General features: G+C 24.6%; 2 protein-coding genes across 6 annotated transcripts in view; one reads left to right on the top strand and one right to left on the bottom strand.

The window, feature by feature from the left end:
- LOC112603710 (AF4/FMR2 family member 1-like) overlaps positions 1-21610 on the bottom strand; it is a 137186-nt gene that overhangs the window by 80388 nt on the left and 35188 nt on the right. The window lies entirely within an intron of this gene.
- Positions 1239-20147, top strand: LOC112603711. Of its 3 annotated transcripts, none has more exons than XM_025352420.1 (7): positions 1239-1333; positions 17874-18037; positions 18563-18731; positions 18902-19157; positions 19356-19466; positions 19528-19630; positions 19949-20147. In XM_025352420.1, coding segments are annotated over exons 1-7 (924 nt in total). In that variant the 5' UTR covers positions 1239-1331; the 3' UTR covers positions 20068-20147. The 3 variants fall into 3 exon arrangements, with proteins under 3 accessions (XP_025208205.1, XP_025208204.1, XP_025208203.1); XM_025352419.1 differs by lacking the exon at positions 1239-1333 and adding an exon at positions 15267-15414; XM_025352418.1 differs by lacking the exon at positions 1239-1333 and adding an exon at positions 16318-16432.

Here is a 21610-nt window from a genome sequence, read left to right as displayed (position 1 = left end):
TATATTCCACTCTATATGACACGGTGGAGTTTTGGATTTTTGTCAATTGCTATCGGATAAAATCGAAATATTTTCCGTGGGTCAACTTAAGTCCGATTCTTAATGATTAATCTGTTCATGCGTCGATATTTGTGAGTGCGTGTAAGTTTTTTCCGGTGTGAAACAGTTCTTAGTATAAATCGTATATTTTTAAACTACATTTGCATATTGTATTATTAATAGGTTTCTCATTCTAGAGTGCTTCTACGAATGTTATTTAGAAATTTAGAATTCATTATATAGTGTGTGTTACGACTATACAGATTTGTAAAATCCAAATAAAACCTCTACGAAATAGTCATATGGTCGCTAAGTTATTATACGTCTTGTGCAGTAACAAAATATTTAAAAAAAAAATTTTAGACTGTATACTTATAATTTATAAAAATGCCAAACATCATAATTCAAGTAAATATAAAATGTATAAATATGCAAAATTAATATACTTAGGTGTGAAATTTTTGAATACGTCTCTAAGGTTTCCTATTCAGAAATTTTCCACTGATATCTCACCACATGTTTATAAATTTAATACTTAATAATGTTGACATGACTGAACTGTACGAGTGTGATAAACATATTACATCGGAAAAATTAAAAATATCATTAAGAATAAAAAATGTTTTGTGTTACTTATTTGTAATACTTACTTGTATTTAAAAAAATTATTGTTAATTCATTGGCTATAATCACCTTATTTATCTATGTTTTCAGAACCTATTTAATATTTTATGGATTATTCTTGCTATTAAATATCTATATAATTTTTATTGTTATATATTATACACTATACAGTCCTCTCCGATTAGTAATAAACATGAAACACTAGTAAAAACAGTACTATTATTGTATGTCTATACCGACTATATCCATTTTTATTTTAAGTCATACTTAAGACTATACGATATAATTGCCTGCTATTAGCGATTGTCATTTTACGTATTCCAAGGTAATAAATAGACATAGAGACGTGATAAATGAAAAATATATATAATTGCGTATTTAGAACCAGTCATTTTGTGAACCTTAAAATTAATACACACTATTACTATTATAATATAAATAGATTCTCAAAAAAAAAAAAAAAATGGATTTTAAGAACCACTATTTTCTGCACTTAATTGCTTTAGTTTCAAGTCTAGCAACTAATGCCCTTCATAAACTGTACAGCTTGATTAATTCTGCGTATGCCTTTACTATGATAGCATGACGAAGGCATCAACTGATTATAATTACTCAGTGTTCATGTTATGGTTCATTTATGATAAAGTGTATTGATTTCTGCGTTGAAAATGTAAGTACAACATTTAAAAATTATTGTCTAAAAAAATTTTGCATGCTTATATGCTTAGAAAATTATAAATTTAAAGATTCCAAGCTCAACCTAACTAAAAAATAAAACTGTACATAAGTCCGAACGTAATTGTTAATTAAATTGGTAATATGATACGTATACTAATTATATGTATTGAAATAATTTATGCTGAATTTTAGTAGCAACTAATTGTATAACAATAAACACACGATATATATATTTTTATAAATCCATTCCTACAAAAGAATATCAATAAATATTATTGATTACATTTCATAAAAATTAAACAAGCAATGTTGAATGTATTTTTTAATTTAATAGATACCTAATTAATTAACTTAATAAATAAATGATTTAAGTTACCTACTTGTATTTGATTTGTTAATTGCTATTTAAATAATTTAATTACCAACTGAATTTCATACAATAAAAAAACAGGTCATATAAATAATTATTATGAGTATTTTGGTAGTTATGTTGAAGTGGTTAATATATACACATATCTATATATATATTATTATTTTAATATAGAAATTACTTTTATTATATTATGTATTGTATACTAATAATATTTTGTGTGAAATTAATTTGTTGTTGAAATACACACATTATCATATTATATAATACTGAATCAGAGAAAAAAAAATATAACTAACCTTTGAAGTTTTTCTATAGATTAAATGTAATATAAAAAATATATGGTCGATTTTTCTAAAAATTGGGACTATATTTAATTGATGTAAAATTTAATTAAAGCTGAAGTATACTTTAATATACGTCTTTTTAAATAGCAATTATACTACAAAAATATTTATTATTATGTAATATTATAAACGGAATATTACCAAAAAAATAATAATTTAAATTTATTAATGACAGTATTATTACCAATTATGAATTAATATTATTTAAAGTGTCTAATTAACTGAATATGCATCACTATATTTATGCATACTAATAAATTACTTTCATTTAAAATAATAAAAATAAAAAATATTAGTTTAAGTATATAAATCAGAAAAAATTATTCTTTATATAATCGAATCAAAATCATCGATAAAACTTAAACTTTATAAAGTACTTCGCGTGTTTGAAATTAAATATTTTAGTTATTGTAGAAAATATAAAAATGTTTATTTGCTTTTTAATTTAAAATATATTGTTTGTATTACGTATTAGGTAGGTATAATAAATATTTAAGTATGTACAATATAAATAGCCGGATTAAGGATCTGGGCCGCTCTAGAGTATAATATACTTGGTACCGTTTATCACGAAGGCGCTATTAAAATTTAAAACAACATATTATTATCAATAGACAGTGGCGTAAATATATGGTAGTTTAGGTGGCTCAATGTCACAGGCCCCGCGGTCACCAAGCTCAAAATTTAATTTAATGAGATAAAAACACGTACTGACTTATAATAATATTTTTGTATTAATTTTTTATTTCATATTTTAACATTTTTGTTCATTTTGATTAAATTTTTTTTCCTATATTTAATGCCAAATTACTTAATAATTATTGTTTTAGTACTTTTTATAAATATGTTAATGTTCTTTGACACATTTCCAACCAATTAATTGACTATATATTAAAATTAAACATTTATATTTTACTTTAAACTAGTGAAAATTTATTTTTTGTTTATTTTAAAAAATTTAGATGATTTTATGCCACGGGCATCTAAAATTTTAGTTGCGCCACTGTTTATAGGCTATAGTAGTATATGAATAAGTGAAAGATGCCGCCCTAGAACAAAAGCTCCTTTTGCACCTATGTTAATCCGGCCCTGGGTGGCCATAAACTATATTCATTGTGTGAGGTATATAGTATAAAAAACTATAAAAGTAGGTTGAACACGATTCTTAATATTTTCTTAAAAGTTGCAAAATGTTTTCAACTTTGTTTTATGCTGTTTGTTTTCTTAAAACGAATGAAGGTTTTTTACACAACAACTTAAAAACTGATTGTCAATCTTTACTTATACATAGAACATTAAGTCATACAGTAATAATTGTTAAGTACATTTACACTTAACCGATAATAAGATAGGATTAGTATTTAAGTTATCAATTTATCATCGTTATTATGAAATTAAAAAAAAAAACAACATAATTTTTTGTTTTTTATGAAAATAATAATAAGAATCAAACGTGAATTTATTTCAAAATGCTGAATTACTCGTACAATGTATTATTGCATTTACGTATGAATATAATCTTATTTAAATTGTATAAAACCTTTTTTGACGAAAAATTTGTGTAAATTATATTATACTATAATGATTAATACATTAAATTTACATATCTCATAAAGTTTGTAGGTATTCTTTATTTTAACTTAAATAAATGAGTTAATTATAGAATATGAATGATGCGTTAAAAATATCTTATATGTCATATTGAAAGTGTTTTTAGAGTTATTTTTAAATATTTTTTTATATAAATTATAAAAAACTAAAATTAATTTATAATAAATCTACTTATTTAATTAACTAGTTTATGTTTTATTATCGTTTAAAAAAAATAATGGATATGCAAATCTGGGTAGAGTATTAATTTGAGTGTTGACTATGATATTATAAAAGTATTTAATATATCATATTGTGGATTAAAATAGGAAACGATGTATGTGTAACATATTAATATATCTACTTGTTTCTGTATGAATCAAATAAAATAAGAATTATTTTAATGTGTATAGTATCCTACTGACCTAAAAAAAAAAAAAAAAATTAAAATAAAACAAAAATCTGGCAACGTAACCAGACCTCCCGTGTATGGTGAGATGTGGACACGCCTTCTCGACCGTAATTCGCGTTTAAATACCTTTAGGTTGCCGTATCGATGAAATCACTTTTATATTGTACAGAATGAGGTATAGATAAATAAAATATAGTTGAATAATGATAAATATTGATGTATAATATTACTTAACATGACTGTTATGTTATAAGCTTATGGTTTATAAAATAAAATGTAACGCCATTAAACAACTAAATTATAATGTGTGTATACAGGATACATGATTTATTTTTTTTTAATAATTGTACAAAAATAATATGATTTTGACTCAATATATTTTAACAAATTTTAGACTTCCAATGGTTTTACGATTTAATTCTGATTGACGAGCATAAAGTTTTATTAGATAAATACAATTTTATAAATGTTATTGAAAAAATTTAGAACATTTTGGCAACCTGTAAACGTACTAGGGCTGCTAAGCTATAAAAAAATGTAATGAGAAATTCGAGAATAAAATAATAGATTTTGCAATATTTATTTATAGTTTTTTTTTTATTAATAATTGATTTTAAAATAAATTAAAACAAAATCATAAAAATTTGTTATCAAGAGTAAACAATAAATAAATCATTAGATGTATATAAAATATACTATTATCATTATTTATACGACAAAACATTCAATATTAACATTAAACACAAATATTATTTTTAAACCATTAAACAAACACGGTTATTTACATAATATGTAAGATAAATTATTTTCGTCATAGATAATTCAATAAAGTTTTATTTTTCAACTTATAAGTTATAAGACGAAAAATATAATCACGTTTCGATGCACTATATATTATACAACCATTACTGCAGTCATTATAGACAATAGGTTAAACATATTTGATCTATGTCACGTATCGTATTCGTTTACGATATTTGGGCGTAGTACGAAAAACAAATACCTATACTGTCCTATATATCAAAATGAAATTAAAAAAAAAAAAAAACCACGTACACAACCATCGTATTATATACAGGACTAACATTATTAAATGTGTAATATGTGACGTATTATATCTCTGTGCGTATCGCAACATGTCGCACATTTCCATTAGGACATTGGGTCCATTTCATCTGATTATATCATATATATATATATATATATATATATATACACAATAATAAACTGTTTGTGTATAGATATAGGTACCTGTATTATATTTGTCGACTTGGGTATAGAGGACAAAACAAATTAGACCCGATGACTCAAAACTTGGTGAACTAATAAATCTATACGACCATCTTCATAAATTCCAATTCCCTACAAAGTTTTCCAATCAAGAAGACATTGCCCGTGGCGTCGTTCTCCGAGTTGCATATATCTATATACAATATATATGTTGTGTGTATGAGTGCATAATATATGTTATGATCGGCGCGTAGCCGCCATCGGCCGCACCTATCTCACAGGCGCGCGCGACCTACAACACGTCTAACCCAAGGACGGCGGACACTCGCACACACGTTCATTGTATTATATGCGTATACATGATACGAATGTATACATATTTTTACTTTACTGTTATCTTATTAATGCGGTTTTATCGCCGTGTGACCCGGCTGGGTAATAATAATAATATGTTTAATAGGAATTCGAGTTTGTGACTTTTACAACTGCTGAGCGTCGTGGAAATATGTTAATGGTCATAATATGCGGTTTTGTATCGAATATCAGCTTTTGAGACGGCCCTGCAGTATGATATAGTAAACCACAAAAACCTCGCTTATATAGTTTAAACGATATTATAATTAATCAAAATATTAGCAAAACCGAAAATACCAAATAGCGCACAAGTTACTGTTACACCCGATAAATAATAATAATTAATAAAAAAAAATTAACAGAATATAAAAAAAACCAAATGATTTTGTGTAAAGTATAATAATGTTATTGATATCTGTGGTCTGTGGATGTAGTTTTTTGACGATTTAAAGATAAAAAACATACAATTTTATTATCTTATAAAAATTATGTGGATGTAAATTTGTATAAATAATAAGCAGATATATAAATACTATTGAGTAATCAAAATAATAAGTTAAATTGATTGAGCTTTTGTGCTCATATAATTAGATAAAACCTGGTTAATCAAATTGAAAAATGTAATAGACTTCTCGTATTATTTAAAGAGACAATAAGTTTAAGTTTAAACCAAAATAAACCAAGATAAAATAAAAATAAATTGCGTCGTTTTTAAATAAATGAAGTAACATTCTGTAGTTAATTATTATGAAATGCATGAATACATTTTTAAATTAAAATAATCTACTATACCTATCGATATACTTCTTTCTATGTCTATTGATTGTATGCTTATTTATTACGTTATTACAATGTGTATTAAACATATTTTATGTGTATTTAAGTATTATTTGATACTTATTTTATTTTTTAAAAATTATGTTGTTGATAGACTAACCTTATAGTGTTTCTCAATATTATTAGATAAAATAATGAAACTTTTAAGCTCTAAATTATTAATAAGGATTAAGGAATTATGAACTATGGTTCATATAAAGGTTATAGTAAATCAAATACTTTAGTACCTATCTGTAGTAAATTTTCCTCAAAAAAAGTATAACATAATAATTTATAAATTAGCACGAATCCAATTAAATTTAGTTGATACTTATGGTTATACAATTTACATTAATGTAATACCACCATTCGTCATTACTTACTAAATTAATGTAAATACATTAGAATATATTATACCATTATATCTGTTTAATGACTTAACTTTTATCTAAATTATCATTATTTTTTTTAAATAAAATATAAATCAATAACTTGACTACAAATTATGTAAATTAATACTAATAAACAATAAAATTATTACATACCATAATCTCTTTTTGCTTATATTTTTATTTTATCAGAAATTTGTATGTCAATGTTTAATGCAAGGTGTTATTTAATAGCACGTAACACTTACCTGAAACAAAAATTAAAAACTTATCAATAAACATTAAATTAAATTCTTAGCGAAAAAGAAATATAATGGTATAGATAATATATTATATATTATGTAATATATTAATAATCTATAATTTTATATATTACAATGGTATATCAATGATGTTTTAAAAAAATCGATACATTTTTTTTAAACTTTTTTTAGAAAGATGATTGTCTAGAAAGTTCTATGTAGCATCTTTATTTCTTGGAAATCGAGTTTTATCAGTTATTACTTATATAAGTCAGTACATTGAAGAAATAATTTTTTTTTTTTTTGATTTTCATTATTTTGTTTATGAGTAATGAAAAACAACCGAAAACGATCAACAAATTAAAATTAAACATGAATCGTATTTTTAATTTTAATAATTAATTATTGTCACAAATTTATAATACATAACAAATTACTATCTTGCACTTAATAGAGCGAATCACGACGAGTTTACTATCGCCAATTTATATCCAGTCTTGTGTATTTAATTTTTATTATCATGTACTATATGTATTTTATATAAGTTGATTCATTTAAGTGTCTTTAATTCTGATTTTGAAAAAAAATAACTTTTTTGGAAAATATTTTTTTTTACATTATCTAATTAACTAGTCGTGTCAATAGTAACTAAAAGTAATAAGAATGTAATTTTTTTTTTTTTAAATATTTTTTTCAAAATAGAATAGGTTTTTTTGAAATAATGAGTGTAGAAACTTAATTTGACTATATAATATACCAGATTTAATAATACACTAAGACGTATATTTTCTATGGAAATTTTTTTAAATTTTTTGAGTGATTAAATTATATTTATTAATACCTATATTATCTATATGACAACGAAATTTCAATATTATAATGGAAATTCTAAAATTTTTAAATGTTGGTATACTTGTAAATATAACGTTTATAAGCTGTAACCATAAAGAAAATAATATGTAACAATATTCATAAACACAACTGTTTTTATAGTATACTGTAGCACGACTTTAAGTGCATTTATAATAATACGTATAGGTACACAATATACTCATACATATAATCTGAAATTTTATAAGTTGAAAACCAAATGGTGTTTTTCAATTCTTAAATAAATATAATACAATTAAATCAATAATTTAATAACTGCATGGGTCAAAAATACCTGGATACAAACTAACTTTATATTATAATAAAATATTATACACTAAAAATGTATAAGAAGACGTTGGTAAAATACCAACCTATATAATTCAATAAATAAATACAAATTATATTTATTATAGACATTACCTAGTTCCGAAATTATCCCTTCCCTTAAAATATTCAACAACAAATAAAATCATTCAACATTCCAAATTTAATCTTATACATTATAATATGAAATGACTGAGTGAGTTAAAAATAAAGTTTATTTTTATTTATTTCAATCTAAAATAGTTTGAATTATATCGTTATGAGTTATAACATTTTATGAGTTATGACTATTTAAGTTTAATATATATATATATCTTACACTGTTAGGTATATTTGATATTTTGTACATATCGAATTGTTTATAATTATATATTTTATTTATATTCATATTTTTGTAATTTAAACAGTCAACTTTTATTGAGTTACGTTATAACTTATTATATTGTGATCGTTAATTTTTATTGTTTTTGCGCAATTTATCATTAATTATTATTTAAATATATCATATTAAAGCTTGAAAATAATTTAAGGATTAATTTAAAAAAAATTGAACTCAATTACTAATATTTTAATTTTTAGGTACACTTTATATACCGTTATATCATATCTAATATAAATATAAATTTAATACACACGTCACACATACAATACATTTGGGTAGTTAATAAGGTGATAAGTAATAACTGATAAGCATTGATAAAACGCATAAGCTTCAGCTGACTATGCGTTTGACCGATTAGTTGTGGATGATGACCCCAAATAATACCTTTATATACATATATATGTGTGTGTATTCAATATTATAGTTTATATATGTACTTATAAATTTTTTAACAATACTTCAGAGTTTGAAGAGTCCATCGGGTCAATGTCGGATATATTACATGAATATAGTGGGGATATTTAGGCCGCCCAGTGGTGGCCAAACCCGATAGAGCTATTTAACTATTCGTTGAACTAGTTAAAAACCAACAAGGACGACCGTGAACTTGTAAAGTAATCTATCGTCTTCAACCATATATTACTATCAGAAAGACGACTTTACGTTTCCACTGAAAACCTTAGCTAATAATATTATCATAAGTAGTTTTTAAAACAATTTCAAGTACATTAATTAAGCATTAACCGTATAAAATTATAAAATATACAATTTGTACAAATTTGATATTTATTTACATAAAATATATTATGTATTTGGAAACTGAACATAAATTCAATATTCCTTAAAATAGAAGTCTGAATATTTTTAACGTGACATTTAAAATGTCTCTTTTAAAATATTTTGTTAATACATTTTTGCTTCAATGAAGTATATTTTAATTCATATGCTTTACCTCGGCATAAAGTCTATTTTTTATCGTTGGTATAACGTGGATGTTTTAAAGCTTAACAAACATTATACACTAATCGAAATTGATTATCAATTAATAAAGGATAAAACGGAACAGGATTAACTTTATAATGATAGGAGGGATGAAGCTTATTATACTGAAGTATATGTACAAAATAAACAGCTGTAACTTTTTAAATGGCTGTTAAACGAATACGACCACGACATACTTACGTTTTTCGATCAACTACCACTATAACTAAAAACAATTAAGATTCTATTTATCACTGGTTTACAACAAGTTTGCAACTCTTGATTAATATATCTGTTTAACCAAGTAAACATTTTTTGGTTTAAATTTTGTAGTACTAACACAAAATATAGCTATATATTGTGTATTTACACAGAATAGAGAATAGATAGTTCTCAGCAGTGTTCAATAAACATTCTCTGATCGTATTATTATATCACCGTACGTGATCTCAATCTCGTTCGCAGTGTATGTTTCAATCTCATTACAATACATTCGTAGTTTCCGATGCAGTATTGCGGTATCAGTAGTGTACGTCGTGTAATGTGTATAGAACTATACAGTAAAATAAAACCACTAAACATAATTTCACACACCCTGCACGAATAACCTCGGAAAGAACGAAGGTCATATTATCAAAACGATACACGTTGTATCTTACGTTCATGTCGTGTATACATTCTGTATATTTAAGCGAGTATCTTCTCTTAATTCGGTGAGGAGAAAAGTAAAAACGTCAGTGAAACGTAATGGACAAAATATAGTTGTTAATGTTAAGCTATATTCGTGAAAACAGCAACTTTATTTTCATCCATTTGCAGGTATAAGTGTATAACTGACACAAGTATACAGCTATAAGTTCTTTCGAAATATATTTTATATGCAATATAGTTCCTGACAAATCAATTCGAGTAAACAACACATGTATAAATAATAAATGATATTTATTTACGCTAAGTCAAATGGTGAAGTTACTAAAGTCAATAAATAATTTATTTAGTTATTTTTATGTATACCTATAGAATAAATAGTGTTTTTTTTTTCAAATAATACCCTTCTGAGATTCGATTATGAGTTTAGTTAATATCTATATAACCAATCTAAATTCTAGAACATGGCTTCTTACTACTGATACTTCATTTTAAACTATATATTATGTTGTGTATATTATTAAGATATGATAATTATAAATTAAAGTTATTGAATATTTAAATAAAAAACAAAAGTAATAGTAAATAAAATAAAGTTACTAAGTGAAAATATCTGCTATATTTTTAAAATTATTTAAATACAGATTGTATTTTTTATTTAATATATATATATATAAATAACTTTCAGTAGGTACCTACTGGCTACTAATTGTATTTTGCAATACGAGGAAATAACGTTAATATTTCACTGTATTATAACAAATACTATCATCAGAGATTCTGTAGAATATAATATTAAACTCACTCTAAATAACTATAAATTACTGCTATTCCTATTATATGATCATTCATTGCGATTAAAATATTTTCAATAAATAATGATAAAGCATTTCAGCAATTTAAACAATGATTGTCGGTTAATAAATTATATAATTAAAATGAAATATATCTGCTTGAATAATTTTACATGAAAAATAATAACAAGTATAATACTTTTTTAGGCGCAAAAAAAGTTTTGAATTTTCGTGATTTTGATGAACTTTATCAATAATTGAACTTATGTCGTTTTGAATGGAATTTGGAATTATATTTAGGTTTAAAGGCATAGGAAAATGGTGAATATTTAGAAAAAGTCCGTATGGATAAATGGAAAATAATTATATGGTTTTTGAAATTCATGAATTGTCAGATAAATTGGACATAGTGGTACAAATAAAATATGTTATTATAAATAATAATTGCCAGTTGTTAATGATAAAAATGATAATTTAATACTCATTAAATATAAAAATATATTATTATTGATAAGCGATAACGCAAGAATAACAAATATTTTTTATAGAGTCGCTCATACATTTTTTGTCGTTTTAGTCGAGTAATTCATCTTGCCCCCAGTCACTCAGTATATCACCATTTTCCACTGAATTCATTCCTTTAACGCGACTTTGGGAACGGACATCTGGGTAAATTATAGTTTTACCGGATGTTTAAAAAAAACCATATGAGGCAGTCGAAAGCGGCGGCAACGGTAGCTTTCTATTTCGCTGCTGCGAATTATGAACGATAACTTTAAAGATTCCACCTTTCACTCGCGATAGATTCACGCCGTCCGGATATTTCATAGCCTTCGGCTGGTAACATGAACTCCGGGACAATCGATGTTTTCGACAACATTTCACACGAGCATTTACGTTGCTGCAGGCTATACAGTTAAGGCGCATAATAATATATCACCGTGACCATCAATATTGTATAATACATTAATACGACCTAACTATTGCTGGCGATGATAGTTCGCGTTGACAAGATAACGTAATAAGTATAATCCCGAGGACTTAAACTGACTTTAATTTAACTTAGCAGCCGTTCATACGTTAACGAGTTGCACACGTATAGAAATACAAAACCATATTACTATGTTATGATATTACGTACAAATTGTTGAGACTGCGTTATTTGGTTTTTTTTTTGGTTTTTTAATCTTCGATGTCAATAAAAATGTTTATGTTGTTAATTACAATGTACGATGCTTTAATAATAACAAAAACGCATATAAATTAATATACGTAATTATGATAAAAATATTTTATTACGAATATGTCTAAATACCTAAACAAGTATAAACATAGGTTACTTATAATGGCAGTAAATGAAATATATTTTACTATTAGAGAATCAATTGAATGAACGCAAACGCAAAACAATATTAACACAATGATAAACATCGTGATGACGTTACTTATTATTATGCTGCGACATGGGTGATAAATTCAATAACAGGTAACAGTATATTTTGTACACGATTTGATTGTACAATCGATAACGTAGTTTTATATAATAAAATTATTTGAAATACAAAATAATTATGAATGACACTGCAACTAAGTATTAAAGTACCTATTTATATGGAATACTAATAGTCAATATAAATTAGTTAGTGATGACTAAATTCAACTACTCCAGTATATTTTGATACTGCATACATCAAAACAATTAGATTATGTACCTACTGTGAATATTTTGATAATTCTCAAAAAATGTTTTTACTAAAATAATTCTTAAATAATTTGCTTATAAATTACTTAATTGTCTAAGTAAGTAAAAAAATTGAAATAAAAAATATTTGAAAATTCTTGAAAATTAAAAAATTATAATTTCATATCGATTTCAAACGTTTGTAGTTGGATGGGCTATGCGAAATTGGACCGCTCTACAGTTACGCAAAAACTGTTGATTTACAAATTCTTGCAAAATTCTGTAGTAGTTTGAAGTGGATATTACCATGTGGGTGGGTCAACTTTGTGTAAGTATATGAAATATATCGATTATTGAACTAATAGTTTATTATTATTAAGTTGATTTAAAGTTTGATAAGAGGAGAGAATATTGGGAGATAAGTACCTCAGTAAATTTAATTCTACTGCGATTACCCTGTTTCTCAAAACTTTAAATGCTTTATAGTTTATTAATTATAAAATTATAATAATTATATAAGCTATATAGGTTTAAATTTTTAGAAAATTCTTCATAAATAATATTCAAAATAAAAAAATATTTGTTGTCACTTCAGATTTAAAAAAAATACAACCGGAAAGGTAAGTAAAAAATAGTTGTTTTTTAAAAAATCTATAGTGTCATAATAATGTTTAATTTTTTATAATAAAACACAAAAATTGAAATAAGTGAAAAAATCGTATTGCATATCCTACATAAATATAATTATATCATACCTCAAACTATTATTTTAAGTTTTAATCCTACTATTTATTAAAATATTGTTTATTCAAACAGAGTTCAGTGAATTATGAAATTATAAATACACGAGTAAAATGTATATATTTTTGATAGCTAATTCCAGCTATAAATTACTGTCATTTGAAAAATTTGAATATTAAATTTGAACTTCAAACTATTGTAATATAATAACATTAACACATAAAAACATAAAAATACGTTTTAGAAACAATAATAATAATAAAAGCTATATACAAGTTAAATATTAAAGGATATAACCTATTGGTAGTTTTTAAATTGTAATCCGTTTAAACTTAAGACCAATATTCCTTTACAGATATTATATTTGTATAAATTTAACAGGATAATAATATTAAATCAAAAAAAAAAAAATAATAATAATAATAATAGTAATGTTAATATTTAATGTCAACAAATATTTACGACAAAAACTCATGTAAAACTGTGAAAAATTTGGGAGTTTGATAAATAATTTCTATAAAAAATAACTAGTATTCAACTTACAATCAAAACGCACTTATTTCGCTTTATTAAATTTCTTTTCTGTCCCCAAAAATTATTTTCTATGTTAACTAAACTAATACAAACGCGATATTTGTAAAACTATTACCTAAGCCTAGAATTGAATTAATCATATGAGTAGTTCTTTATAATTATTCCGCTATAGATATATAACAATAATTGAAACAACATATAACTTTTAATTAATATTTTCATAGTATATTTTAACAGTTTAATGACAAACTTATTTAAATATATAGTAAAATATTAGTCTATAAGGTTACTATAATTTCCTTTTTAATATTAATTAGTAACATGTGTATAGTTAAATAATTACTACCTTGAGGTCGATCGATTTCTGTGAATAATGTTTTACTTACTCCAATACAAAATTAATTTAATGTAAATATTATGCAATAATACTGAATGTAAGATCACAGGTTCAAAAATGTACACATATATATATAATTTTTTTTTGTCTAAAATATTTATAATTAAATAATACAATGTGTGATGTAATAAGTAAAATATTCAGCATAAAGTTTTTTTTTAATTCTTAATAAAATTGTATTCGAGATTAACAAGTAGATTAATTTATAAAAAAGAAAAAAAAAGAAGGACATTTAGATTATAAATGCAAATATTTAAGGTAATATTTATATTATTATTTTAAAATGTATTATATTTGCCTGTTTTTTTATATAATCTATTTTTCAAAATTAATACAAATACTGCAAGTAGCTACAAAATCTTTCTCAAATGTCCAAATGAATGTTAAAATAATGTCAATAGGTACACGTTTGTTTGTCTATAAACTGCTTTCCTATATATTACTGGATATGGCATTCACGATTTTATTATGTAACGTTCTTAGGTTTCGAATTATATCGTAGTATATATTTCATACAAAAATATTATACCTACATTAAGATGATATCATATTCGATGAATTTTTTTCATTATTATATATAAACATTTAATAAGTTTTGTTAAAAAAAAAAAATTTGAGCAATTGTTTTTAAAATTTGATTAGTACTCGTCGCTGAATTGTGTCTTACTTGGGTTAAAAATAAAATAGTTTGATGCATTTTATTTTATTTAAGGGGGAACAAACAGAGTGGAAAAATTCATTATACATACTCATGTACTACTTTTTATGAACCACTGGGCATTTTACACGATTACAATGTTCATTCGATTGTGTCCAACTGTAAAGAGGACACCGAAGCTTTACATTTATTAATTCGTGTCTATTCTTACTAAGACAAAAACAAATGATACACAACCGTTGCTTATTCGCTTAATACATTGAATCAAACCAGTTTTCAGTTTTGTAAGTTGGCGACAATTCGTTCAAATGTAAGTACAAAACTATTATTTCTATAACAAAAAGTTTACTACACTTAATTTACTAAATGAGCATAACTGTTTAAAAAAAAACTAAATACATAAAATATTCGGAAATTTTATACTTAAGATATAAGTAAATGTATAAGGAACATCGCAAAAAATTGTATAATTTTTTAACTATAAATTCTATTCATTCTTATTGTATTTTTATTATACATTTATATATTGATTTACTAAAATATATTTCACACAAAATATATAAATTTATATTTGTTTTGCAGTTTATAATAATAAAAATATTAAAAAGTTATAATTTTAATTAATGAACTTCTAAAGTTCTAATTATATTTTAAGCATCTTGAAATATGTATAGGATTAGAAGAGAAAGTTTAATCAAGATTTGTGTTTTATTTTTTGGCCAAATAAAAGTAATTAGGATATTTGAAGAAGTTAATATAGGAATTTACGTGTTTAAGGATTTTCATAATTATTAAAATAGTAATTGTCTTATCACTTTTTGAAATAGGTATGTATTTATTTTCTAACTCAGTCTTTGTGAAAATTAATCTTTTTTGTGGTTTACGGTGTAAGTAACAATAACCATAACATGCAATATCTAATTAATATGCATACAAGTACTTATCATCAATTTTTTTCTGGAACTATTGAGCTTTTGAAAATGTAGGTTGATTATAAGGTCCCTGACCTTTTTGTCCTAAGCAAACCACGCAGAACCGGTCTCAAGGTAATTTAAGCGTGTATTCGTGACATTTTAATGTAGCGTATTACACGCATATACATTCGCATAGAAATCAGACTGCCGCAACGATCTCCAGCACTAATCCCCTCTATTTCATAGGACCCCCCTCACATGATGGTCACGTTTAATAAATAGTAGTTGTTTAGTAATATCCAGTTTTTTGAAACCGTAAACGCCTAGGTTATATAGTAAATTATGTGAAAAAAAATCATCCGTATACATTCAGTTCGCGAACATAGCAGGAGCCGAGTACATCAAGATGACCAGGTGAGTGAATCAATTAAACAAACAAACCCACACATACTTATGTTGTTGTAATATAATATGTGATAAGCTGATGAGAATTTATTTTTATTTAATATGTCTGTCATCGTAATACATTTTTTTTATATCAATATTAATGTGCCGAATACTATAAACATATGATTATTTTATACTCGATACATGGTGGTATTATTATTCGTGTGTAAACTAAATATGTATTCGTGATGTCACGTATTTGTTTGTTTACATTTTTTCTATTTTATCGAATTAAGCATTTGAGGAACAGGATGATAAATATAGTATATCTAAGTAAACATTGATAACGTTGTTAAGATATTACGAGAAATAATTCCGCTAGAAATATTTCTCAGATTTTAAAATTTTAAAATTACACTTAAACCTAATAGATAAGTGTTCATATATTATATTATTTTTGTACATACTATCCTCAATGGTGTTAAAAATATTTTAAATCACAATTAATTTATTGAAAAGTAGGCAGCCACCTATTAAAAATTGATAATAGAGGTACATTTATTATTTTTTTTGTTTATATTTTTTTCATTTGAAATTCATGTACGCATCGTTACGCTTATACATGTATAATATTATAATATGATGTTGACTTTAAGGTCTTCTCTATAACTATTTTAATTATATTATACAAAATGATTACCTATTAGTATCGAATTATATGTTATTATATGTTCATCAGTTATACGTTAATACCCACTTTCGCAAATATCTATTATACATAATTATAATAATAAAATTTAAAACAAAATTATGATAATAATATAGGAACATATCGCAAGATGTTGCATTATAATTTATAACAGTGCTGCAGTAGATATATTTTGTCTAAGAGAACGTGCGTTTATTTGACCGACAAAACGTGCAGTGTTTCGTAATCGAACCGATGTCCCCCGGAGAGAAAGTGGTCTTAGCAATCGGTCGGTATCATACATAATATAATATATATATCACATACGTGTTCCAAAAAGGTTTTGCACTTGGTGATAAGTAGATTTATTCATGAATATAGGAGGGTGTATAGTAGTAGTACATAAGGAAGCTGTTATCTAATGCGTGTTAATATAATGTATTGAATATATATTATACGAAAAATAACATAAAACATATATATAATATAATATAATATTATATGTGATGTCCATATAGATAAACATTTAAAAGTAATAAAAACGTCATTTTTACTGCTAAAATCGTTTTATACGTTTAAAAAAAAAAATATTAAATATATGTAAAAATTGTTTCAAATTAAATAATATACTTCAATATAGGTACGTTTATTCGAATTAATTTTTTTACCCACTGCAACTGAACATGAAACGAGAAAGTCCATCTAAATAATAACTATAATTTATTTAAAATTAAATTTTGCTCTCAATTATGCCCATTCATATTATTGTATTATACATAGGACATTAGATTACGTTTACGGGCGGCCAAAGGGTCCACTCCCTGATGACATTGCAGCAACCAGACGTCTATTGGGCATGACTGATGAGTCGATACGCCGGGATGTCTGCGAGCTCATTCAGTGGTTTCGAGACCAGCCTAACCTGCCAAACACGTTGGATGGAGGTGAGATATTAACATGCCTCCAATAATAAATAACCTGGTTGGGTGGGAGGAGATATGAAAAGTAATTAAGTTTATATAAGTGTTATATGTTATGTCAGATTTAATTACATTTATAGACCATTCGGGTCTGTAAGTCAACTATTAATATAATGTACTGTCATCTAAAATTGTATATAATTAACAACATTTTTTGAAGATCAAATAATTTCTTAATAAGCAGTTAAAACATTGCACATTCACGAGATGATTATTATTTGTATACTTTAATTAATAATAATTAATATACCTATTATATAAATAATAAATACTCGTATGTTATGTAATATACAATTATTAACAAACTTACGAATAAATGATTTAAGATAGTCAATGCGTCAAAAAATTAGATTTTATACGAGTGTAATTTATACCCAACACAAAGAAATAATAACAATTATATTTATAGTTAATTTTTAAAATAAATAAGGCAATAAAATTTCTAGAGGAAAACAATCAGTACATTAAATAAATAACTTTTTATTAAAGTGGAATTGGATTGGTGGATGGAAAATTACCTGGTTATGAATAAAAATGACAAGGAAAGAGTCAAAGAAAACATGCCAGTATATTTTCAACTAAAAACAATCTTGCCGGAAATAATGAACAACCGAGATCCAAAAACGGATAAAGAGATGATAAAAGCATATGAAACAACGTAAGTTTGTTTTCGATAAGTTCATTTTTAAGTTTTCCTTTAAACGAACATATTCTAATATACCTGTAGCGGAAAAAATTTTAATGCGTACGATACGAGAGTTAAAATTAGATACTCGTCTAAGTACAACTGGCAAAGTGGAATTTAATATTTTAAGTTTTTTTGCTTAGACTATTGGGTTTGGTACCTACGATAATGGACGGTGGCCGAAAACTAGCAGTGTATATGCATCGCCCAGATACGCCGGCATCGGATTACAGTCCATTGGGTATAGCCATGCATTTGACATGTTTGGCTGACCTTTATCTAGCCCAAGGAATAGATCATACAAGAGTTGTGGTCGTTATCGACATGCGAACTGTGCGGTTGGGTCATTTGGCCAGATATTCATTAGGGTTTTTACGCCGTTTTTTCTTATACGCCTGGGTAAGCTGTAATACTATAATGAGTTAATGTGAGCTTATGCCTGGTTTGCAACAACATGATTTTTTTTAAATGTTAAATAATATTAAAGGTTTATGAAAATATGATACGTACATATGTTTTTTTATTGTTACAACAGTTTTGGTTGGATAATGTTCAGAATTAATTTATTTAATCTATTTAATGCGTAAATAATTACAGAAAGCTTATCCAGAACGTGTGGCTCAAATACACATAATAAATCCACCAGCCATATTGAGTGTAGTTATGGCGATGTTCAAACCTCTTCTTAAGGTGAAAATTCGAAAAAGAGTAAGTTATACAAATTCATTTACGACAAATTAGGTTTTTGAATAATTGCTTTGTGTTTTAGATGATTGTACATCGTCATTTTGAAACTTTATTAGAACACGTACCATTAAAATATATGCCTAAGGATTATGGAGGCGAATCGCCATCATTGATTGAGCTTCATGGTAATACGTTATTTGTATATAAATAATTATATTTAAGAAATCAAATTTAAAAATATATTACTTCGAAACATTATTCACATTTTTCCTTCATATCCAAAAAAACTATAATGAATAGGAAATTGATAAGCTACTTTTTTCAATTTTGAAGTAAGGACTAGATGCAATTTTTGTACGATCCAAAGGACTATTTAAAATATTCGAAGCTTTATTTTTTTACTTCTCGTAAAAGTCTTAAAATAAAAAAATCATCTTTGTAATACCAATGATAGGTATAAGGGTGGTTTCATTTAGAATCTAAAATTACAAAAACTGTTTTAGAAACTTGGCGTCAAAAAATTATCGACCATCAACCATATCTCAAAAAGTGCTCGATTAAACATAGAGTGATGGACAAAAAAACAAATGTTGAATCTTCTGAAAATAATGTGTCATCTTAAAACTGATAAGTAATTTATATTATTACGAATTATGAATGTATATAATAGGCATACTTTTATGAAAATAATCGTATATCAACATTAGTTTAGTTATTAAAATAAAAATATGAATAATTATGAGTTGTATCTTTTTTATTTATATATTGTTCTTTAATGTAAATTCAAAGGTCTGTATGGAAATAAATATATTTTCAAAGGTTATTAAAACTTTCTTTAAAAATCTTATATTATGCAATATAGTATAATATGAAAAACTTATAAATAAGTAATTCTTTTAATATGTTTTGTATATATTAAATATGTCATGGGAAGTTATCATTTCTTCAAGTAGTATTTAAAATATTTTTAGTATTGAGCAGTTACTTAGAAGTATTTTTACAATTAAACAATTATTATAATGTGAATTTAAAATATAAACTAAAAGCAATTGATAATTCAATAGGTAATATAATATATTAAACGATAAGAGTCCTATTATTTAAGTGTTATTTTTTATTTATTGCACATGATTAAAAATGACTATAATTATATTTTTATTTATTCTATAGGTAAAATATTTCATGGTGGTCAAATAAATATTAAAATCTTAACCTATCTACTTGGAAGTTTGGCCTTAAATATATTATGATTAGGCATTATAGTTTATCAAGGTTGTTTTCATATCATTTATAATAACATCACCAAGACATCACAGTATAGTATGCACTATGCATTATAATACTTTATGTCTATAGTATGAAACATAATAATCCGTTACTTGTTTGTTTAAAAAGACTAACTATTTTTGTATTAAATAATTATTATTTACTTAGTGAAAACAAATTTCTATTCAAATTATCATTCTTTTAACTGTAATATATTTTTTAAGACATAATCAATCAGATAATCAATTAAAATGTTTTCATAAATACTAAAATACCACTATTTATTTTGATATGTCTCAAATTTAAATTGTCATTGATTATGTTATTTTTCATAATTATATTTAAATTTCAATATATAGGTATATTTAAATTTATTCGTTAATCTATAGTCATTATTTAATCATTGATAATAGTAAGCACCATACATATTATGCACAAATATAAATAATATACCCTTCAGTCTCGAGATTAGTTATATATTTTAAAGTTTTAAGAAATTACTTACACGTTACACAGTAAAAGTTAATAATGAACAGTAAATTGACAACAAATTGTCAACATTATAATTAATATTGTGTTTATAAATATCTATACGAAGACAGAAGACGTATAATACCATTATTATATAAACTGAAAATATAAAGTATATACCTATGTCTAACCTACATAATTGTGTTCTTAATATAGGAAATTAATTAATTAATAACTAATAGCATTACATACATTTAATAATAATAAAAAAAAAACTTTAATTGAAATAAAATTATTCACTTCTATATAGAATATAGAATATTCACAAGTTCATAACCTACATTTTCAAATAAATAATTTTGATAACACTGATTATATTATAAAAATAAGTTCAAGATAAAATAATAAACACTTAAATTAGTATAACC

The sequence above is a fragment of the Melanaphis sacchari genome, unplaced genomic scaffold, assembly GCF_002803265.2.
Source record: "Melanaphis sacchari strain LSU unplaced genomic scaffold, SCAv2.0 Contig10_pilon_pilon, whole genome shotgun sequence".
Lineage (NCBI taxonomy): Eukaryota > Metazoa > Arthropoda > Insecta > Hemiptera > Aphididae > Melanaphis > Melanaphis sacchari.
Note: the sequence above shows the minus strand (reverse complement) of the source record. Positions and strands in the feature narration are given on the sequence as shown.